The sequence below is a fragment of the Portunus trituberculatus genome, chromosome 27, assembly GCF_017591435.1.
Source record: "Portunus trituberculatus isolate SZX2019 chromosome 27, ASM1759143v1, whole genome shotgun sequence".
NCBI lineage: Eukaryota > Metazoa > Arthropoda > Malacostraca > Decapoda > Portunidae > Portunus > Portunus trituberculatus.
Genome location: NC_059281.1, coordinates 16,319,902 through 16,342,217, shown reverse-complemented (window position 1 = coordinate 16,342,217; position 22,316 = coordinate 16,319,902). Strand labels below are relative to the sequence as shown.

The window sequence follows — 22,316 nt, the reverse complement described above, 5'->3', positions numbered from 1 at the left end:
ATATATATATATATATATATATATATATATATATATATATATATATATATATATATATATATATATATATATATATATATATATATATATATATATATATATATATATATATATATAATCAGATGAAAGTGATCCTTTGCTTTGTTTTAATTAATTTGTATTTGAATCACTCAGAATATAGACTGTTCCAAGGGTTATGTAGTTATTATGGCATAATATGGAAAGTGGCAAAGTGGCCTAACAGTCTCTCCCGAGGATTTTCATTTATGTTCCTTGGTTGAAACAACAAAATTCAAAGGATACAGTAAATAATACTGAAAACACAACAACGACAACCCAATGAATAGTTAATAAATACGGAATATGACAAAGGACACAGACATCAATAAGGAACACACATCAGCACCCGTTGCAAAACCCATTAATGCTCCATCCAGTTGGGTTAAAGGATGGCTGCGGCACGGCTTACCCTGAGGTTATCGCAGTTATCTCTTTATGTAAGTTATTTGAAGATTTATTGAATGTTGGCATATGTTCTTGTATATATCAATGCATCATTGTTATGTTGTCACAGGTAAGGACTGCGGACTGAGGTAAAGGACACTGATTAAACCTTGGGTCGCTCACCCGCAGTCTTGTGTTGTGTACTTGGGTTTTATTCTTATTCTTTATTCTTTGTCATTACATTCAGACCCTGCTCCACCAACTAGTGGCGCTCTGCAGAGCCTCTATTCTATAGTAATTAAATGTAAAATACAAATATGAACAATACCTAGCAGAGTACTATATAAAATATTGTAAAAACTGATCACACACGTTAAAATCTAGCTATACACGTAATGTAGTTTAAGTAATCAAAACATAAAAATTGCACATCAAAATCTTACACAGTATAATGTTGAGTGACAGTCATATCTGACATATCATAGGCATCCCTAAATAAATATGTCTTTGGTCTTTTCTTAAAAAGTTCAATGCTATTGCTGGCCTTAACCTGCACTGGAAGCCTATTGTACAGTCTTGGAGCACACACTTGAAAGGCTCTGAAACCCGTATCCGAGTTACTTCTTGGCTCATTTAGCCTGTACTCATCTGCTGCATGCCTTACTACAACAATTGTCCTAACCTCAAATTGATGCACTAACTTTCTTAAATAAACAGGTTTTTCAGTAATCATGACTTGATAAGTTAACACACAAATTTTATAAGCAATACGAACCTTTGTCGGTAACCAATGCAACTCAATGAGTACAGGCGTTATTCTGTCGCGAGGTGAAACATATTTTATCATTCTGGCAGCCCTATTCATTGTCAGTTGTAATTTCCTTAATTGATAATTTGGCAGGTTATAATACAAGGAGTTGCAGTAGTCCAGCTTGGCTATTACATGATTTTGAATCAGAGACTTGACAGAATATTCATCCAAATATCTCCTTATGAAAGCAATGTTCCTCAGATTATACCTTGCCACTCTCACAGCCTCATTTATTTGATCATTTAAGCTTAAATACTTATCAACTATGACTCCCAAATCCTTAACCCTCTCAGATAAATAAATATTTGTACCATTTACATGTAAACTTTGCACTTCGTTAAACCTCCTAAGGCCACTCTTTTTTCCAATAAACAAACATTCAGTTTTCTCTACATTTAATTTCAACTGTTTTTTATTCATCCATCCCTTAATAAGAGCCATAACTCTTGTCAATGTATTTTCTGTATCTAAAATATTGTTAACTGTTAAGTAAAACTGAGTATCATCAGCATAGAGAGTGAAGGTTACATCAAATTCCTCCAAAATGAAAGACAATTCTATAGTATAAACACTAAATAATACCAGTCCCAGCACACTGCCTTGGGGAACACCTCTGTTGAGCTGACAGTGCTCAGAAAAGGAGCTCCCCACTTGGACACAATAACTCCTATTACAAGGTGGCTCCTTAGGTACTGCAGTGCACGTTCTCTAACACCTATGAACTGCAGATCTTCTAACAGTACATCATGCACTACAGTATCAAAGGCAGCACTCATATCTAACAATATTAAAACACCACACTTTCCCTCATCCATCATTCACAAAAGATCATTAGTGACACTACACAATGCTGTTTCAGTTTTTTATCACAAGGACTTGTAAAGAGGTCTCATACACGCTCAGACAGCCTGAGAGCTGCTGGGGTGTCACCCATACTGTTAAGGCCGCCTCAAGCCATGGCTCAGTTCTAGAGACTACGGAGAAATGGTGGACATGTCCTAAAGGCGTCCCTCCAGCTTTCTTCGTTTCTCGGCTGCTTCTTCGCAGCTCTTTCACTCAGCTGACGTGATGTGGGAATGAAAATATTATAACCAAAGCTAACCTAATCCTAATTTTAACCTAAGCTAGTTAATGCTACATGCACGCTGATACATCTGAGAACCCTTCTGACCAATAGTGTGGTTAAGTTATGTTAGCTAGGTTAAAGTTAGGGTTAGGTTAGTTTTGGTTATATTTTCATTCCCACTTCATATCAGCTAAGTGAGAGATGCAAAGGGAGAGCTGGGAAACGAGGAGAGCTGGAGGGACTTCATTATTAGTACAGTGCCTGATGGGGACCTCTCCTGAGGGTGTTATTCAGCAAAAGTCATATGCTTCATTTGATTTTTTTTTTTACTTTATCTGAATAATCTTTTGATATGATTTTTCAGGCACATGGATTCTCCTTGTAAATTATTATGATTTCCTTCTAAAACTATCACTTCTTCCTTTGAGCAGAGGTTGCATGGTGCAGCAGACATGTCCATAGTACACTGCCAAGTGTTGTACTGAGTGATGTGGTCTCAAGTGCCCATACACACTCAGTTTTGCCTGAACAATCCTGTTTTGCTCAGGTGCCAGACAGGCCACCTAAACATGTATGGGGCCATTATCCCATCCCCTGCAGGTGACGATACAGTGTCGTAGGTAAAGATATACTTAAAACTGCAGGCAACGCACGTTATGCATTGGCAAATTAAAGTATTCATAGAATATTCCCAATGTGTTACTGAGCAATCAAATTTTGATTAGAGTCAGCCCTGAAAGCTGCCCAGGCTTTATGTAAGTGCATGCCCTCGGGCATGGTTTGCCTCATGACTCACCACCTGTGCATCCTGCTCACCACAGTGGGCATAGAAAAGGCATGGCTCAGACATGATTGGGCTGATAGCACAAAACTTTACATATACAGCAGGTACTTAAAACCAATTTTTCTTTGGTTTGGATCATAAGGATTCCATTTCCGCAATAAAAAACAATTAGCTCAAACCCAGCTGCAATGGCGGTACATGTAATTAAAAACAGGGCCGCAGGGGCCAGGTTAAGGGAATTTGTGGACCTTTGCCTGGTACTTAGGGACTGCCTGCCAATACAGACCCTCTCTTATCATCTAAATAAGTCTGAGTTGCATGGGAGACATTCGTTGAGAATTGAGTTCCCTTTGTGGCGGACTATTAATTTGAATTATATTCATTCAACTTATTTGGGGGACTGTTCCTTTCTTTTATTGTTCAAAACATTGCATGTTTTCTTTTGTTTGATATTAGGTTATATAATTACATGGTTATGTTATGCAATAAAATCCTCTCCTATGTAGGTGCTCTAAGTTGTTTATACTCACAAGTTACAGCTAAACCAAATGATCCATTTGTTTGCACAGGCCTTGCCCAGCACACGGTCTAGTTCGGTTCCGCTACCCTTCTTAGTGCCGACCTCCATCCCCATCCAGGCACAGCTTGCCAAGGTCTCCTATGTGCACCGAGATCCCAATTACAGGTACTTTCCACCACGCTTTGGCTTCAAGAGGAAACATTATAATGAGAAATTCAAGAAAGACAGGAAAAACAAGGTGAGTTCATGTGGATTTATGATAGCTTGTCTTTGTACTATGCTTGATTTCTACATGTAAACTAGTATCTGAGGAATTATAGGTTAGCTCCTTACTGTTCACCTTGATCATCACTGTCATATTCATTTCTATGCATGTTGTTATACTACAAAAGATTCTTCCTTATCCCCCCCCTCTCTCTCTCTCTCTCTCTCTCTCTCTCTCTCTCTCTCTCTCTCTCTCTCTCTCTCTCTCTCTCTCTCTCTCTCTCTCTCTCTCTCTCTCTCTCTCTCTCTCTCTCTCTCTCTCTCTCTCTCTCTCTCTCTGTGCAAAAGAGACTAATCAGACATATGAAAGGAGTAGGTACACCAATATAATGACAGATTTTTTTTTTTTTTTTTTTTTTTTAACAGTTTCTGCCACTATGAAGGTGAAATTGTCCTTGATTTTCTTTTCTTCACCCTTTTCCCATGTAAGGTCAGTATCTTATATCATCTTAAATGTGGATAAGAAAGTCCATCTCCGATGATTCGATCCTTGACATTGACCCTTATAGAGACAATTTGATGCAAAACTTTCATATTTTTTAGCTTTCTACTGTTCATTTCTTGCATCACTCAAGCTTTAGGCACCTCATATGTCAGAGCACCTCATATGTCAGTACTTTAGTTATGTACAGTAGTTATGTTTATTTTCAGTTCATCAAGGTCAACCTTCCTGATCCCAATGAGAAGACTGATGTTGACTCCATGACACCTGAGGAAATAAGGGCTAAGTGTGTGTGTGTGTGTGTGTATGTTCATAAATGAAAAAGAGAAAACCAGATATTTCATAGAGATTGAATACAAGCTCTTTAGTACATGACACTCAGCTTAGATTAAATTCTATATATTCTCAAGGAAGGCATCATAATGGCAAACGTACATATTTTTCAGTTTATATTACAAAAATCATGAGTGAAAGAGTGTAGGGCTGAGTGATGTGATGGGGCAATATGTGGTAAAGATGATATCTCATTATTGGTATCTTCCAGATGAAAGAGAAGGGCATCAAGCCGGTACGCCCGTGGCAGGAGCGTCCTGTTTGTATCAGCAGCACCACGGCCACCTTCGAGCCGTACGTGCCTCCCGAGGGTGACGGCAAAGTCTCCACACTCTCCACTGCAGTGAGTGTTGCTCTTCCCCAGAACTTCTCTGTAGTAGGGTATATCTCAGCTGTAAACTCTAACATTGTCTCCAATAAAAGTATGTTATACATACTACACACATACATATTATACCAAAGCTGTCTCCTTCAAAAGAAAGGGCATACCCAAGAAAAGGCACTTAGTTTTCAAAAAGGTACACAATTTTTAGATTCATGCTCATTCACTCCACTCTCTTAGCTCCTTCTCCCCAAGGAAGAATAATAGTACTCCTGCCCTCCCATTATGGGAGTCAGTTGTAAGTACAGTGAACTCTCGATTAGCACGAGTTTGAATAGCGCGATTTCAATTTAATGTGACTTGATATTTAAGGAAATACGATTAAATAACCCAAATTATTCTATTCGATGTGGGTTAACGCGACTTGATGACGTCGCATGCACCCATGCTGATTTTAACGGGAACCACACTAAAACACTGGGGTATGTTTTGTATAGATATTATTTTATTTCTCTGCTTTACATTGCCAGGAAATGGTAAGGTTAAGTTAGGATGGATTAGATTGGGTTGGTATAAGCAGCATTGGAAACCGATCCAGTTATGTAACAATAGTTTACTCTAGTGTACATATAGTCAGTAAGTAAGCAAAACCTGGATTTGAATGAGATTTTCATGTCTCACTGAGTCCTCCTCTGCCAGATGAAGTTCCAAAGAAAGTAGTTCATGCATAGCGAAGTGCCACTGAGTCAAGATAATCCTCACGGCATGATCACATGCGAATACAAAGATATGATATCCATTATAGCAAGCAATAGAGGGATAGAAATAATGTAAAAGCAAGACATAAGCTAAAGGGAGTCACAAGAAGTAGCCGCTACTTATTGGCGTGAGTCATTGAAAAGACATTACTTTCTTCTCATACAAGATTTCACTTTTTTTATCACAAAATAATCCTTTCTTGGTGGTAAGGCTTGTAAAAAGCTAATAAAAATATTATATGAATATAAATGTATACATGAGACATTAACACCTCAGAAGGTATATTTTTTCTCTCAGTCCTCAGTTTGGAGCTAACCACACAGTGAGTAGATCATTTCTCTGCTTTTTTACCTCGTTTCCTATACTATGCCATCCAAGCATCCTTCAACCTCCTGACAGGAAAGTGATTCCAAGAGATCAAGGAAGACTGTAACCAATGAAAAGAAGGTAGAAGTGTTAGTTCGCCATGCTAGATGATAAAAGACTGTCCCGGCGACGGGACTGAAATAGAGCACATTGCACACAATCGGAGATAAGAAAATGAGAACGTGTGGTTTTATTCTTTCCGTGACTCAGTGATATATATATATATATATATATATATATATATATATATATATATATATATATATATATATATATATATATATATATATATATATATATGGTTTTTTTTTTTTTTTTTTTTTTTTTTTTTTTTAAGGATTGAGTAACAAAATTCCCAAAATAGGCAGACTTTCCCAGTAGCCAGGAACATAATTCCTTCTATTACCATCGTTTTCTATGCAAGATTGTTTGAATAACAATGTTTCCAGGAACGTAATCTTGCATTAATCAAGAGTAGACTGTAATCATAATTTGTAGTTGTGTAGTAATTAGAATATTTAATTGCATAGGCAAACTTATTCTTTACAGGGAGCCAAGCAGAAAATAGAACGTTTGGAGAAGAAAGGCAAGTCCATGATGGCAGTCCGGAAAATCAGGCAGTTTGATGATGAATTTGACCCAAAGTTGTTTGCTCCAGATGCTCAGGAGATTTATATTGCCTCACATATAGCTTTGGCTGAGTAAGTCTTTTCACTTCTTAGATTGATGAACTAAATTCTGTTCTACAAAAGGAATTTTAAGATATTCACTTTTTATTCACCTTTCCTTCTTTAATGTCTTCCTTCTGGATGCATGAATGAGTATAACGACTCACTTGCTTTGCTTGCTGAAACCATTCTTTCCTACTGAAACTTCTTTCACATATTTTGTTTAACTGTATCTTTCCATGTACTACAAGAAAGAATGAGGATGTTTTTATCTATATGGCTAGCCCACCTATCATACATTTATTGCCTTACATGGCTTCTTTCCAGTGTTCCATTCACAAATACTATGTAACCAACATGAAGAAACTTCACAGCAACATATCTTAAAAAAAAAAATATATATATATATATATATATATATATATATATATATATTTTTTTTTTTTTTTTTTTTTTTTTGTGGGGAGTAAAGTATCTAGTTTTTTCATCATATCCTAATGTTTTGTAAAAATGTTCAGATTTGTATTTTTTGTAAGACATAGGTGATAGTGTAACTTTTTCAACAAGTGGAAACTTTCAGGTATAAAGTGGTACAATGATTGAGTAGATTAGACCTGACAGAGGCAGTAGGCACTAATGCATTCTGCCATTACAGCGGTGACATGGACAAGTTGCACCAGTGCGTGACAGAACGAGCATTTCCACTGGTCACCCATGAGGCTCGCCACAAGACCATCCGCTGGCAATTCCTTGGGTCACTTGAGCCACCTCGGGTTGTGCACATCCGCTGCACTGATGTCATCTCCAAAGAGAATGTATTTGCTCAAGTTACCGTCCGCTTCCACACCAAACAGGTATGGAGTGAGCTCTACTTGGTGGTGTCACCTCTGTCCTTTAATAATACATAATATTGCCATATAAAATTGGGCCTCATTGAACACAGAAATTTTCTTATGCAAGGCTGTTGTTTTAAGAGAAATATTGTACTGTATTTGATTTCCAATGTTGCCTCAGTAGAGGCTCATATAATAACTCAGAGTTCCTTGTTGCAATTGTTGTTGAAGATGAGGTTGATTTGAAGATATTGGTAGTTTTTGGCCAATTATATATTTAAAAAGGGCCACCTTGAAGCAGGACTGCTGACCACGAAGCCAACGCATTATAGGCAGTCTGGTAGAAGTATAACTGATGTGGGTCATTCCTTACCTCCCCAGACCTTGGCAGTATATGACCGGTTTGGACGGCTACTTCACGGCTCAGAGGTGGTGGCAAGAGATGTGCTGGAGTATGTGGTGTTTGAAAAGCATGTAGCTAATACATATGGACTCTGGCGTGTCCATGATAAGATAATTCCTGACTGGATGCCACCAAAACAACCAGTCCGGAGAACCTATAGGGTAAGAGAGATGGAGGAGGAGGAGGAGGAGGACCCTACCCCAAGCAAAGAGGAAACATCTGAAGTCACAGAGTCACAAACAGGGAAACCTGCTGTTGCAGTTGCCTAAAATAACACTCCTATAATCATCTAAAGAGAACCTTAATGCACTGTAGCTGTATGGTAAATTAAGGTTTGTGTTGTATTTACTTGTAAGAATCAACCAAAGGGGTTATTGATCAATATTGGATACCCCATAGCCTCAAGGAGGATCTCTTGTGAGGCTAACAACATAAGAGCCTCTACCTCTCTCCATTCAGACATTCCCTTTTTGCGTGTTCAAGCACTTGGCCTTCCTCTCTTGTCAGCACCTTAAACTCATAGAAACTATTCTTCATCCTCTCATTATAAGCATACTGTTATGTTCCTTTAATGGACAATCTGATTTTTTTTCTTTTTCTTTTTGGTGGTGGTGGGGGGGGGGTAGGCAATATCTTTAAAGCTTTAGAAATCACCCTGGTGTAACAGCTTGATTACATGTTCATGGTAATATAATTATTCAGATGAACTTGAACAAGCAAAAGGTTGTATGGAAATGAGTGATGTGATGCATGTGGCTTGGATTTTAGATGAAAAATGTTGTAGTAATTGTAAATAAAATTATTCATTGGATTGATATATACATCCTCTTATCTCTACAGGACTTTTCCTCAAATCATATCCTTCCTCTTACCATCATTTGTAGATTTTTCACCTTCACTGGATGTTTCAGCCTCCATGGCTAAGCATACTTATCACTATACTCTTGCTCTTCCACTAGTAAATGCAAGAGCCTATATTGTAGCCAAAAAGGAAGCAAGGCATTCACCAATCACCTTGCAACATATTACTTGCTCCAAATGCCAATCATAAATAGGATAAAATCCTCCTTGAACCATCAATTTCCTAAGTACTCGCAATATGATAAGCAAACACATTTGAGGTTATATTTTTATTCTTACAAATATACATTAAAATACTTCAATAAATTTACAGATGATCAGGAAAGTACAAAACATTCAGAAATTTATAATTCCAATACTGTATTGCCAAACTTACCATATAATGCTGCATTCTTCCCTTTGCTCACATAACGCAGTCCCCAGAGCAGCTGGCTAAAAAGAAACCCACAATTAGCAGTCAGCAATAACTGCCCCCAACACCCTGCACTGCTGCTAGCCAGATAGGTCATGTTGCTCTCAGCACGTTGGGAATACAACACTTGACAATAGTTCAAATCATGGGTTTTCATATCAAAGCCCCACAAGAAGTCCAACATAGCAACACCATGTTGCTCTCTGCACTTAAGGAACGCCACACTTGACAACGTTTCAAGCCAGAGCTGATGTGCATGAATTAAAGCTTTTCACCAATAAATACAAAGGTGCCTCAATCAAAAGATAACCCCTCAATGCTTAAGTTTCAATAGGTATTATGAAATATTTGTGCCACATATTAAACATTCAAAAGGTTGCAAGTCGAGACTTTTGGTTTCCGTTATTTTTTTTTTTTCTGATTAACTTCAATATTTTTACCATAATTTTTGGGTATAATTAGATCATTTTATTTGCATTAGGAAAGGTTTATGGAGGTCAAAAGGTTAAGCCAGAGTTAAATTAGGCATTTTGGCTTGGAGGGTCAGGGAAACCATACCACCAAATTTAATATTTAAAAGTCTAAGGATATAAAACTAATATTTGGCAACTAAGGAACTGTTGTAGTCTTACCTTTAATTCAATTACAAGAGCACAATATTTATCCATAAAATAAAATAAAATAAATAAATAATCTCTACCATTAGAAAATTGTAGTAGTAGTTGTGAGTGGAAAGTGTTAGAAGACGAACCTGTCACTAACTTTACCCTAAGCAACACCTACCTCAACTCGAGCTGTCTCTGGCCAAAGGCTGACCTCTTGCCAACTACTGGACTGGACTAGTCATAAGTAGGGGATCCTTCCTCGTCACCAGCCAACCACAGAGCAGCCATCTGCAAAGAAAGGCCGGCGGTTAGCATACTATACGGATTAACACTGCCACACCCTGTACAACTGGAATAACAAACGAGTCAACATTAACGAAACGTGTCATGGATATTCGTGTTAAGAGCCCCACAAGAGGCCAAACATAGCGTATCCATGTTGATCTCTGCACAAAAACGCCAAGCTTGACACAAAGGTTCAAGCTGGAGCTGGTGTGCATATAAGAAGTCACTATCGACTTCCTACCTATCTACCGTAGTGATGCAGTGTGAAAATATGATCTAGGCTGAATTCTAGTGTGGATTAGTAATGTGACTGCAATATTAATGAGATAATCAATATCAATCGATATATTAAACATTTGAAAGGGTGCAAGTCGAGACTTGTGGTTTTCTAGTTATTTATCTTTTTCTGAGTAACTTCAATATTTTTACCATAATTTTTGGGTGTAATTAGATAATTTTATTTGCATTAGGAAGGGTTTATGGAGGTCAAAAGGTTAAGCCAGTTAAATTAGGCATTTTGGCTTAGAAGGTCAGGGAAACCATTACAGACCAAATTTAAAAGTAAGGACATAAAACAGTAATATTTGGCAACTAAGGAACTGTTGTAAAGTCTTACCTTTAATTCAATTACAAGAGCACATAATATTTATCCATTAAAAAATAAATAAATAAATAAATAATCTCTACCATTAGAAAATCGTAGTAGTAGTTGTGAGTGGAAAGTGTTAGAAGACGAACCTGTCACTAACTTTACCCTAAGCAACACCTACCTCAACTCAAGCCGTCTCTGGCCAAAGGCTGACCTCTTGCCAACTACTGGACTGAACTAGTCATAAGTAGGGGATCCTTCCTCATCACCAGCCAACCACAGAGCAGCCATCTGCAAAGAAAGACCGGCGGTTAGCATACTATACAGATTAACACTGCCAAACCCTGTACAGCTGGAATAACAAATGAGTCAACATTAACGAAACATGTCATGGATATACGTGTTAAGAGCCCCACAAGAGGCCAAACATAGCGTATCCATGTTGATCTCTGCACAAAAACGCCAAGCTTGACACAAAGGTTCAAGCTGGAGCTGGTGTGCATGTCACTATAGACTTCCTACCTATCTACCATAGTGATGCAGCGTGAAAATATGATCTAGGCTGAATTCTAGTGTGGATTAGTAATGTGACTGCAATATTAATGAGATAATCAATATCAATCGATATATTAAACATTCGAAAGGGTGCAAGTCGAGACTTGTGGTTTTTTAGTTATTTATCTATTTTTTCTGAGTAACTTCAATATTTTTACCATAATTTTTGGGTATAATTAATCATTTTATTTGCATTAGGAAGGGTTTATAGAGGTCAAAAGGTTAAGCCAGTTAAATTAGGCATTTTGGCTTAGAAGGTCGGTAACAGACCAATGTTATAAGTCTAAGGATATAAAACCAATATTTGGCAACTAAGGAACTGTTGTAAAGTCTTACCTTTAATTCAATTACAAGAGCACATAATATTTATCCATTAAAAAATAAATAAATAATCTACCATTAGAAAATCGTAGTAGTAGTTGTGAGTGGAAAGTGTTAGAAGACAAACCTGTCACTAACTTTACCCTAAGCAACACCTACCTCATCTCAGCCGTCTCTGGCCAACGGCTGACATCTTGCCAACTACTGGACTGAACTAGTCATAAGCAGGGCATCTTTCCTCGTCACCAGCCAACCACAGAACAGCCATCTGCAAAGAAAGGCCGACAGTTAGCATACTATACGGACTAACACTGCCAAACCCTGTACAGCTGGAATAACAAATGAGTCAACATTAACGAAACGTGTCATGGATATACGTGTTAAGAGCCCCACAAGAGGCCAAACATAGCGTATCCATGTTGATCTCTGCACAAAAACGCCAAGCTTGACACAAAGGTTCAAGCTGGAGCTGGTGTGCATATGTCACTATCGACTTTCTACCTATCTACCGTAGTGATGTTACCATATGTTAGTATGTCCTTTATGTACTGCCCATGCTCCGTTTCCTGTAAAACACTCAATTTATAGAATCAGTTTGGCTGGCTTGAGGTGACGTTACGTCTTCCCCTCAGTTCTTGCTCAGCCGCCGCCTGAGGTCACACGTACGCCTCAGCCTCTCGTTTGCTCGGCTATACCTGTTGTGTCTTCTGATACTATTAAATACACGTTATTAATGGACTCATGCTACCCCTGCTTAAGGACAACTACCACAGTAATGCAGCGTGAAAATATGATCTAGGCTGAATTCGTGTGGATTAGTAATGTGACTGCAATATTAATGAGATAATCAATATCAATCGATATATTAAACATTCGAAAGGGTGCAAGTCGAGACTTGTGGTTTTCTAGTTATTTATCTATTTTTTCTGAGTAACTTCAATACTTTTACCATAATTTTTGGGTATAATTAGATCATTTTATTTGCATTAGAAGGGTTTATGGAGGTCAAAAGGTTAAGCCAGAGTTAAATTAGGCATTTTGGCTTGGAAGGTCAGGGAAACCATTACAGACCAAATTTAAAAGCCTAAGGACAAAACTAACATTTGGCAACTAAGGAACTGTTGTAAAGTCTTACCTTTAATTCAATTACAAGAGCACATAATATTTATCCATTAAAAAAATAAATAAATAATCTCTACCATTAGAAAATTGTAGTAGTAATTGTGAGTGGAAAGTGTTAGAAGACGAACCTGTCACTAACTTTACCCTAAGCAACACCTACCTCAACTCAAGCTGTCTCTGGGCCAACTACTGGACTGGACTAGTCATAAGCAGGGCATCCTTCCTTGTCACCAGCCAACCACAGAGCAGCCATCTGCAAAGAAAGGCCGGCAGTTAGCATACTATACGGATTAACACTGCCACACCCTGCACAGCTGGAAAAACAAATGAATCAACATTAACGAAATGTGTCATGGATATACGTGTTAAGAGCCCCACAAGAGGCCAAACATAGCGTATCCATGTTGATCTCTGCACAAAAACCCCAAGCTTGACACAAAGGTTCAACCTGGAGCGGGTGTGCATGTCACTATCGACTTCCTACCTATCTACCGTAGTGATGCAGTGTGAAAATATGATCTAGGCTGAATTCGTGTGGATTAGTAGTGTGACTGCAATATTAATGAGATAACCAATATCAATCGATATATTAAACATTCGAAAGGGTGCAACTCAAGACTTGTGGTTTTCTAGTTATTTATCTATTTTTTCCGTGTAACCAATATTTTTACCATAATTTTTGGATATAATTAGATAATTTTATTTGCATTAGGAAGGGTTTATGGAGGTCAAAAGGTTAAGCCAGTTAAATTAGGCATTTTGGCTTAGAAGGTCAGGGAAACCATTACAGACCAAATTTAAAAGTCTAAGGACATAAAACAGTAATATTTGGCAACTAAGGAACTGTTGTAAAGTCTTACCTTTAATTCAATTACAAGAGCACATAATATTTATCCATTAAAAAAAAAAATAAATAAATAAATAATCTCTACCATTAGAAAATCGTAGTAGTAGTTGTGAGTGGAAAGTGTTAGAAGACGAACCTGTCACTAACTTTACCCTAAGCAACACCTACCTCAACTCAAGCTGTCTCTGGCCAAAGGCTGACCTCTTGCCAACTACTGGACTGAACTAGTCATAAGTAGGGGATCCTTCCTCATCACCAGCCAACCACAGAGCAGCCATCTGCAAAGAAAGACCGGCGGTTAGCATACTATACGGATTAACACTGCCACACCCTGTACAGCTGGTATAACAAATGAGTCAACATTAACGAAACATGTCATGGATATACGTGTTAAGAGCCCCACAAGAGGCCAAACATAGCGTATCCATGTTGATCTCTGCACAAAAACGCCAAGCTTGACACAAAGGTTCAAGCTGGAGCTGGTGTGCATATGTCACTATCGACTTCCTACCTATCTACCGTAGTGATGCAGTGTGAAAATATGATCTAGGCTGAATTCGTGTGGATTAGTAATGTGACTGCAATATTAATGAGATAACCAATATCAATCGATATATTAAACATTCGAAAGGGTGCAAGTCGAGACTTGTGGTTTTTTAGTTATTTATCTATTTTTTCTGAGTAACCAATATTTTTACCATAATTTTTGGGTATAATTAATCATTTTATTTGCATTAGGAAGGGTTTATGGAGGTCAAAAGCCAGTTAATTAGGCATTTTGGCTTAGAAGGTCGGTAACAGACCAATGTTATAAGTCTAAGGATATAAAACTAATATTTGGCAACTAAGGAACTGTTGTAGTCTTACCTTTAATTCAATTACAAGAGCACAATATTTATCCATAAAATAAAATAAAATAAATAAATAATCTCTACCATTAGAAAATTGTAGTAGTAGTTGTGAGTGGAAAGTGTTAGAAGACGAACCTGTCACTAACTTTACCCTAAGCAACACCTACCTCAACTCAAGCCGTCTTTAGCCAAAGGCTGACCTCTTGCCAACTACTGGACTGTACTAGTCATAAGCAGGGCATCCTTCCTCGTCACCAGCCAACCACAGAGCAGCCATCTGCAAAGAAAGACCGGCGGTTAGCATACTATACGGATTAACACTGCCAAACCCTGTACTGCTGGAATAACAAATGAGTCAACATTAACGAAACGTGTCATGGATATTCGTGTTAAGAGCCCCACAAGAGGCCAAACATAGCGTATCCATGTTGATCTCTGCACAAAAACCCCAAGCTTGACACAAAGGTTCAACCTGGAGCGGGTGTGCATATAAGTCACTATCGACTTTCTACCTATCTACCGTAGTGATGCAGTGTGAAAATATGATCTAAGCTGAATTTTTTTTTTTTTTTTTTTTTTTTTGTCCTGGGGATAAAAAACGCCAATCAACAAACTGATATTCTGCATTAATGCTCCCAAAAGCGTGTAATAACATCAATATACTATATCTGTATGAATACTTACCTCATTCAAGATCCTGGCCACGTGTACCAACAAGAGAAGCCACTGTGCCACATCCTTCCTCTTCGGTGTCCCGCATTAGAAGGAATTGGAAAACGTGAATCCGGATACTGAGCGACGCGTGTTGCTTGGTTCTTTCTCATCGGGCATTTCTGTATGTTTTCATATTTTGTTGTCTTAACCATAGCTTATTATTTATATTGATATTATTTGTAGTTTTTTGTTATTATTAACAGACATTTTTACGTCCCACCTATCTCTCTCTCTCTCTCATTGCTTATATTCAATTATACATCTTTTTCTTTAATAATAATTAACAATTTTTTCACTTCCTCTTCTTTCCGTTAACCTTATCGGACCTACAGCTAGCGGAACCACATTCATATGACCTACTTACCATGTGTTGTAGCAACACTTAATAGTATTATTTCATTTTCTCCTTCTCTTCTTCTTCCTCCTCCTCCTTTCTTATAGTTTTTGTTTACCTAAATCTAATGCAGATATCCATCTCCTTACACTTGGATATACCAAGATATATATAAACAGTGATAGGATTATTCATAGAATGAGGAAAACATATCAGGGTTATGACCTTTAAACCAAGATAACATGGATTTATGCTGTCCCAAAGCCTGCAATTTTTCACACATCATGGTTATCTATAGACTATCATGAATGGGATTGTGAATGTAGTATTTCACATTTGTCCACTGCCTCCAATAAACTGCAGAGGTGTTTATGAGAAATAAGGAGACTACACAACCCCACCATTTAGATCAAAGCCATAACAAAGAAATTTACCCAGAAAATTAAACTAATACTCATGAATCAGGAAGTGTAGATGACAATAACAGCCAGGTTGACGTTTATATATATATATATATATATATATATATATATATATATATATATATATATATATATATATATATATATATATATATATATATATATATATATATATATATATATATATATATATATATATATATATATATATATATATATATATATATATATATATATATATATATATATATATATATATATATATATATATATATATATATATATATATATATATATATATATATATATATATATATATATATATATATATATATATATATATATATATATATATATATAAAAAAAAAACCTTGAGTGCTGGCTCTCTGAATCATGTTATTGTTCTTGGATACCTTCCTCCACTCATTTCTTCTGTTAAAGCTATACAGTGCTTTTGTGTTTTCCTTCAGTTGTCTTACTTATTTACTCAAGGGATAGAATTTCGTCACCTGACAAAGATCTTGCTTTTATTTTTCATTCATCTGTGGACTTAAAACAACATATTTTAAAAGGAATGTATTTATAACTCCATTTCTCTCTTTCTTTTGCTCCACAAATGCCACCATATAAAATTTATAGGGAGAATTACAAGCTGATATATATATATATATATATATATATATATATATATATATATATATATATATATATATATATATATATATATATATATATATATATATGCATAAGCACCAAGGTTTGAGTACTCTAAATAACACATATCTCTCTTCACCCTTCATTGTCTCCTTCTCCCTTACTCACCTGCCAACTCTATTATCCCTCATAATTATCAATCTATTCACATCTTCCTTTACCTCGTCTATCCATCCATACCTCCCCTCTATCTTACCATAACCACAACTGCATTTTCACATTTAATTACCTATTTATTTATTCTATCTATTCCTGAGAGTTTCCAGTCATGATATAAGACTCCATTCATCTCCCCACACACTCTCTCTCTCTCTCTCTCTCTCTACAGAGCTAAACCACCTCTGGATACTGAGACTACTCTCTTCTCTCAGTAACTCTACATTCAATTGCAATCTCAAATTATTTACTCCCAGCCTTATTCATCACTGTAAACTTGAACTGATGAGTGATTTCATAATTCAAAATATGAATGAATAACCACAAATAAGGATGGATGAAAGTGATTCACTGCTGATTGCTTATATAAGTTCAATCAGTGTTCTAAATCACATTTTTTAAAATTTTCCTACATATACATGACAGCCTATGTGAACCTCAGACCTTCATTAATTTACTATATATCATACTGAATTCTTACTTCAGCTGCTTGTTATAATCTCAGCACATACTCTGATCATAAACCTTACAAATCACAAACCAATAAAATACAATGTACTATTCTTTTAACAAAAACTTGGAGTTAAATTATTTACAGCCTCAGAATAAAGACAGAAAATTCTTATCCTTGGCTAACAGCAGCCCTCCAATAAAGTGAAGAGGGAGATAGTATGGTAATATATCACAGGCACTGTCCCTCATTTCACTTCCATAAACCTGAGGAAAGAAAGTGAACTTTGGGTCAGATTATCACATCAATAAGGAAAGTAACACATGAAACATTAGAGAAATAAGATATTCATACTTCAGGTTCATTCTGTGTATCTCCTCATTACTACAAGGCTTTGTAAATTTTTAAATATTTATTCTACTCATACCATTAGACCATGCAGCTCCTAGATAATGTGGAGGTGCTCTTCTCTTGGCTTATGTCGGCAAAGGCTCAGCGATTGACTCCAAGAAAGTGTCACCATTGATGATCTTGGTGGTGGCAATGATGTACTCAGGGCCACCTGGAAGTATGAAGGATTTTGTTGTGGTCTCTTACATAAGAACATAAAGAATGCTGAAAGGAGCCAAGTGTGCTACATTGGCAGTCCCAGTGCAACACATGTATACATATATTCATCTACTATCTCTATCCATAAATTTGTCTAGTTTTTGTCTAGCCAAATATGTAGGTACTCTAATGAAACCATTTTTTTTTTTTTTTTTCTTGTTAGCCTGGTCTGAGTGCATGATTCTTCAGCCAGCACTAGCCTACCTTGGTCAACCCGGGAGGAAAGAAAACGCAAGGCAGCAATCTCTGAGTAGGTGCATCCTCCAATGAAGAAGACCAGCGCTGTGCCACCCTCCAGTCCACTCTGCACTGACCCCCCAGACCCTCCTATAGCACCAGAAGAAATCAGGAGTTAATTCATCACATTTCAAGGTAAAGAGGCATTGATTTTCAAACAAGTTTTACAACTGCTCACTGTACATTATGATGTTGTGATAAAAGATTATAAAATACCAGATTACTTGATTATAATACTAAATACCCTGCCAGTCCATGGGGCTTAGTCCAGAGTTGTCTGTGTATTGCAGTGGTATAAGTTTCCACACACAGGAAGTTTCTACATACAGTGGACTTACTCAGAACCTTAATTTAGCTCCAACATGCCAATCAATGGAGTCAAAAAATAAATAATGAAATAAATTAATAACATATGGAGCTAATGTTTACGTCTCTGCCTGAGGGCACTGGGCAGCTGCTGTGTCTCAGTGAGGGTGGGTCCTGGCAGCACCTGCAGCACCCCAGTGATGGCACGCCAGCCTGGCACCTGCAGGAACTCAACCAGCCGAGAACTTAAAGGTGCATACCTGATGATACAAAAATGTACTGCAAGTAATATCAAGCCATTGGGGATATAAGAGCATTACTAGGATCATTCAGGCAAAAATGTAACTTGGGTAAAAGCAAACCATTAAAGATGTCAGTTTGAGTTACTTAACTAATTTATACCAAAGAGGCTCATGGAAATACAACAAGACAAGCAGTCATCTCAAAGTCTCACCCTGAATGAACATAAGCCATGTCCGTGGGATCGTGCTCGCTGACATCATCCACCGTCAGCTGCAGAGTCTTGCGCACCACAGCATAGGTGCTGCGGCCCTGGTGGGGGTACAGCAAGCCTGCCTTCTCCAGGTTCTCCAGGGTGAGGAAGTGTTGGTAGCCATACGTGTGGATGATGTCCCGCTTGTAGTGCTCCAGCACCCTTGGCTTGAGGCCACTGTTGACAGTGCACTGCAGGCAGATCAGCCGCAGCACCTAGACCACAGGAGGTACACCAGCCACAGTGAGGGACCACATACTATTACCACAGAATTACTTAACATTCTCTCTGGTACTACAAAGCCACTAAAACTCAATGTTAAGATAGTGCAGTATAACTCATCAACTTAAAATGCATGTGACTTTAACTCACAGTATTAAGAGATTCCTTTTGAGCAATACACTGCTCCACAAAAGGGTTCACTTTATCCGTGTCTAGTCCCTTGAGAAATTCTTGCTCCATTTGAAGAGCTGGCCAAAAGATTCCTCGAGTTATCCTTTCCTGGATCAACTCTGCTATTGCCGTGTCTGTCAAAAAAAGTCCACAGGCTATTAGTATTTCCACTAATATGTACATTTTTGTAAGCATTATATTTGAAGCATATGAAATATCAGCAAATATTGTTACCATACATCTTTTTACACATAAATCAACAAGACATTCTCTACAAATCCACACAAGGAAGCAAGTGAAATGTGAAGGAAGCTGTACTCAAACTGCAAAATAAGCATCACTTATTTGTACATTTTTATTTGTTCAGACATCAGGAAATGTATGATCTCATACTAGTATTTGATTTCTTTCAGTAAGTGCATACACACACACACACACACACACACACACACACACACACACACACACATTTATGGACCTACGGGTGGCCACACTCTGTTTATATGCCTCCATTTGTGGTATTTTCTGTACAAACTGCTTCAGCTCTCCCATGGTCTTTGCAGCGTGTCTTTCCTCGTACTGCGCGACCACTGACTTGGCATGGTGGGACAAGCGAGGCCCCACAGCTGAGAAGTTGAAGTCCCTGATCTCAGCATATAGTTCCTCGGAGGAGTTGAGTTGTATTGTCTTGATCTCAGAGAAGGTGTTGTCCACCGTCCCCGAGTCTGAGTTAGACTGTGCTGCAAACTTCTCCCCAGGTAATTTGACTGTGCCTGAGAGGACGTGGATGTTAAATGAGGTAATGATAATGATGACTGTGGTAAGTTTACTGGTGTATCAATATTCATCATCACTAGTCACTTTATCATCATTATTCCTTTTCACCATTAATACCACTATTTTCAGCATTTTGAGAATAATAACAATAGCATTAGAAAGAATAATACATATATGGTTATAAGTAAAGGCTTAACAATGATCTATCTCATGGAACTGGTATATATGGAACTTATATATAAAAGAAGATTAACTAAATATTTGTTACAGTAATGAGAGAGAGAGAGAGAGAGAGAGAGAGAGAGAGAGAGAGAGAGAGAGAGAGAGAGAGAGAGAGAGAGAGAGAGAGAGAGAGAGAGAGAGAGAGAGAGAGAGAGAGAGAGAGAGAGAGAGAGAGAGAGAGAGAGAGAGAGAATAGAATGAACACAGATGGCTATGCAGGACAACAAACTTACAATTGTTTATAGTGAAGAACTGATCAATAAGTCCATCATAGGTAAGCTGTGTCGCCAGGGGTGTGATGAGGTCCACTGAACGGTCTATGAGGATCAGCTGGTCTATCTGTGGTGTCACCTGCACCATATAACAAAGAATATATAAGAAAACTTCAAGGTGGCATTTCATCATCATCACTATCATTGCCATTACTTTTGAAGCCTCACTCTCTAGTCCTTCCAACTGATTCATTGACGTATAGAAATCAATACCTAAAAACAAGTTGAAAATGCATTATAAGAATTCAATGTGTCTACTCTTTATTCCAATTCATAGATTTTTTTTTTTTTTTCTGTTTTTCTGGTGGAATACATCTAATTTCTAATCTCAATTCACCACTATTTAGAAGTCATGCACTACAATACTTCAAAAGGAGACCTTTTTAATATGACCTACTGTCATATTAATTGATAATTTCTATTTCAGCATCACTTATGGCTTATCTGCCTTTCATTTCTAAGCACAAACCAAACCAAACTATTAATTATCTCTCTTCTTAAATTAAAACTTCTGATCTGTTTCTCATTACCAAAAAATCAAGCACATTATCTGGGGCAATATGAATGGAATCATACATGACTCTCTACCTCTGTCTATTACATCCTTTCAAACACTGCTGGCCTGTTGATTTTGAGACACCTTTCCAGATTGATCTCTCTATTATTTCATTACTGGAAGCTGACACAAAACCGTCCCAGCTGTGCCTCCACACTCACCTGTGGCTCGTTCCCTCCCATCTCTCGCCTCATGCGCACCATCAGCTCATACACCTGCTTAGCAGCTGCCCCCTTGCCATAAATGTTGGGGATAAGGCCAAACACTCCCTGGATGGTCATGAGGGCCTGGGCCACAAGGAACAGGCATGTCGGATCACCACCTAGGTGAAGATCCTGGGGGGGGGGGCAGGTGGGTGGGAGGAGAGAGAGAGAGAGAGAGAGAGAGAGAGAGAGAGAGAGAGAGAGAGAGAGAGAGAGAGAGAGAGATTTGAGTTCTTTATTACAGAATTAAAGATGCAGGATATGATATGGTTGACAAAAAATTTTTAGCAAAGTTAATTTCAAATTTGTTGAAAATTACATAGCTAAGAAGAAATAATCACAGAATAAAATTCATATATGAATTATCCTGAGATGATAATAATATAAAAATCTTTTGCTTCAAACACATAACTGTACAAACCCACAGGCAAGATGGAGATGATGATGGTGATGATAATGGGACTCACCCTGTAACACATGGGCAGCTCCATGGAGATGAGGTCGCTGTCCAGGCGGTACAGCAGCAGCGGCAGCTCCCTAATAGAGGCAAAGGTACCATGCACCCCGTATTCCTCCAGCCTCTGCTCACACAGGAGGGAGACGCGAGGCACCAACCAGAGGTGGTAGTCCTTCTTTCCGCCACCAAGTGCTTCCTCCCTGAGAATTAAGGTAAGGCATTTGTACTAAGAAGGTAGATGTATATATGTTAAGCTACAATCTAATAGAACTGTGTGAACTATAAGACCTTCCTTCCAAGAAAAATGCTGCTTAAAATTTAGGAATTTATGAATAAGCTAACATGACTGAATAGATGAGCAAACCTGACAGCACCTCAATGCTCTGGACACTCACATCCGCAGCTGTTGGTTGATGAGGTCCATGATCTGTGTGTGCGCCCGACTCAGAAAGATTATGTGAGCTACGTTGTTTAGGGGCAGCTTGTTCTTGTTGATGTAGTACATTTTGGACACATCATGGGTCCGCAGGAAGGCAT

At 37.7% G+C, this 22,316-nt stretch overlaps 2 protein-coding genes and 1 long non-coding RNA gene across 4 annotated transcripts in view; 1 reads left to right on the top strand and 2 right to left on the bottom strand.

Moving 5' to 3' along the window:
• Nucleotides 1–296: 296 nt before the first annotated feature.
• LOC123509504 (probable 39S ribosomal protein L45, mitochondrial) lies at nt 297–8,850 on the top strand. 2 transcript variants are annotated; one of them, XM_045263838.1, is made up of 7 exons: nt 297–497; nt 3,675–3,863; nt 4,525–4,616; nt 4,874–5,007; nt 6,661–6,812; nt 7,435–7,633; nt 7,994–8,850. In XM_045263838.1, the coding sequence occupies exons 2-7, from the start codon at nt 3,766–3,768 to the stop codon at nt 8,282–8,284; spliced, it is 966 nt and encodes a 321-aa protein (XP_045119773.1). In that variant the 5' UTR covers nt 297–497; nt 3,675–3,765; the 3' UTR covers nt 8,285–8,850. The 2 variants fall into 2 exon arrangements, with proteins under 2 accessions (XP_045119773.1, XP_045119772.1); XM_045263837.1 differs by having other exon boundaries at nt 300–497; nt 4,541–4,618; nt 4,876–5,007.
• LOC123509505 lies at nt 8,623–15,283 on the bottom strand. Its single transcript, XR_006676207.1, has 8 exons — nt 15,148–15,283; nt 14,631–14,740; nt 13,781–13,890; nt 12,926–13,018; nt 11,803–11,911; nt 10,949–11,058; nt 10,072–10,181; nt 8,623–9,308 (listed from the first exon to the last, which is right to left on the bottom strand). It is a non-coding gene; the product is annotated as an uncharacterized LOC123509505 (long non-coding RNA).
• Nucleotides 15,284–16,443: 1,160 nt separating this feature from the next.
• LOC123509499 (vacuolar protein sorting-associated protein 33A-like) overlaps nt 16,444–22,316 on the bottom strand; it is a 6,301-nt gene continuing 428 nt past the window's right edge. The window contains exons 2-12 of the mRNA XM_045263824.1: nt 22,175–22,316; nt 21,790–21,979; nt 21,281–21,454; nt 20,525–20,642; nt 19,775–20,065; nt 19,272–19,426; nt 18,861–19,114; nt 18,530–18,666; nt 18,068–18,190; nt 17,682–17,816; nt 16,444–17,520 (exon numbers count right to left, since the gene is read on the bottom strand). The exon at nt 22,175–22,316 is cut by the window's right edge and continues 52 nt beyond it. Coding sequence (XP_045119759.1) covers nt 17,731–17,816; nt 18,068–18,190; nt 18,530–18,666; nt 18,861–19,114; nt 19,272–19,426; nt 19,775–20,065; nt 20,525–20,642; nt 21,281–21,454; nt 21,790–21,979; nt 22,175–22,316 — 1,670 coding nt within the window. The 3' untranslated portion in view covers nt 16,444–17,520; nt 17,682–17,730. The remainder of the gene's footprint in view (nt 17,521–17,681; nt 17,817–18,067; nt 18,191–18,529; nt 18,667–18,860; nt 19,115–19,271; nt 19,427–19,774; nt 20,066–20,524; nt 20,643–21,280; nt 21,455–21,789; nt 21,980–22,174) is intronic.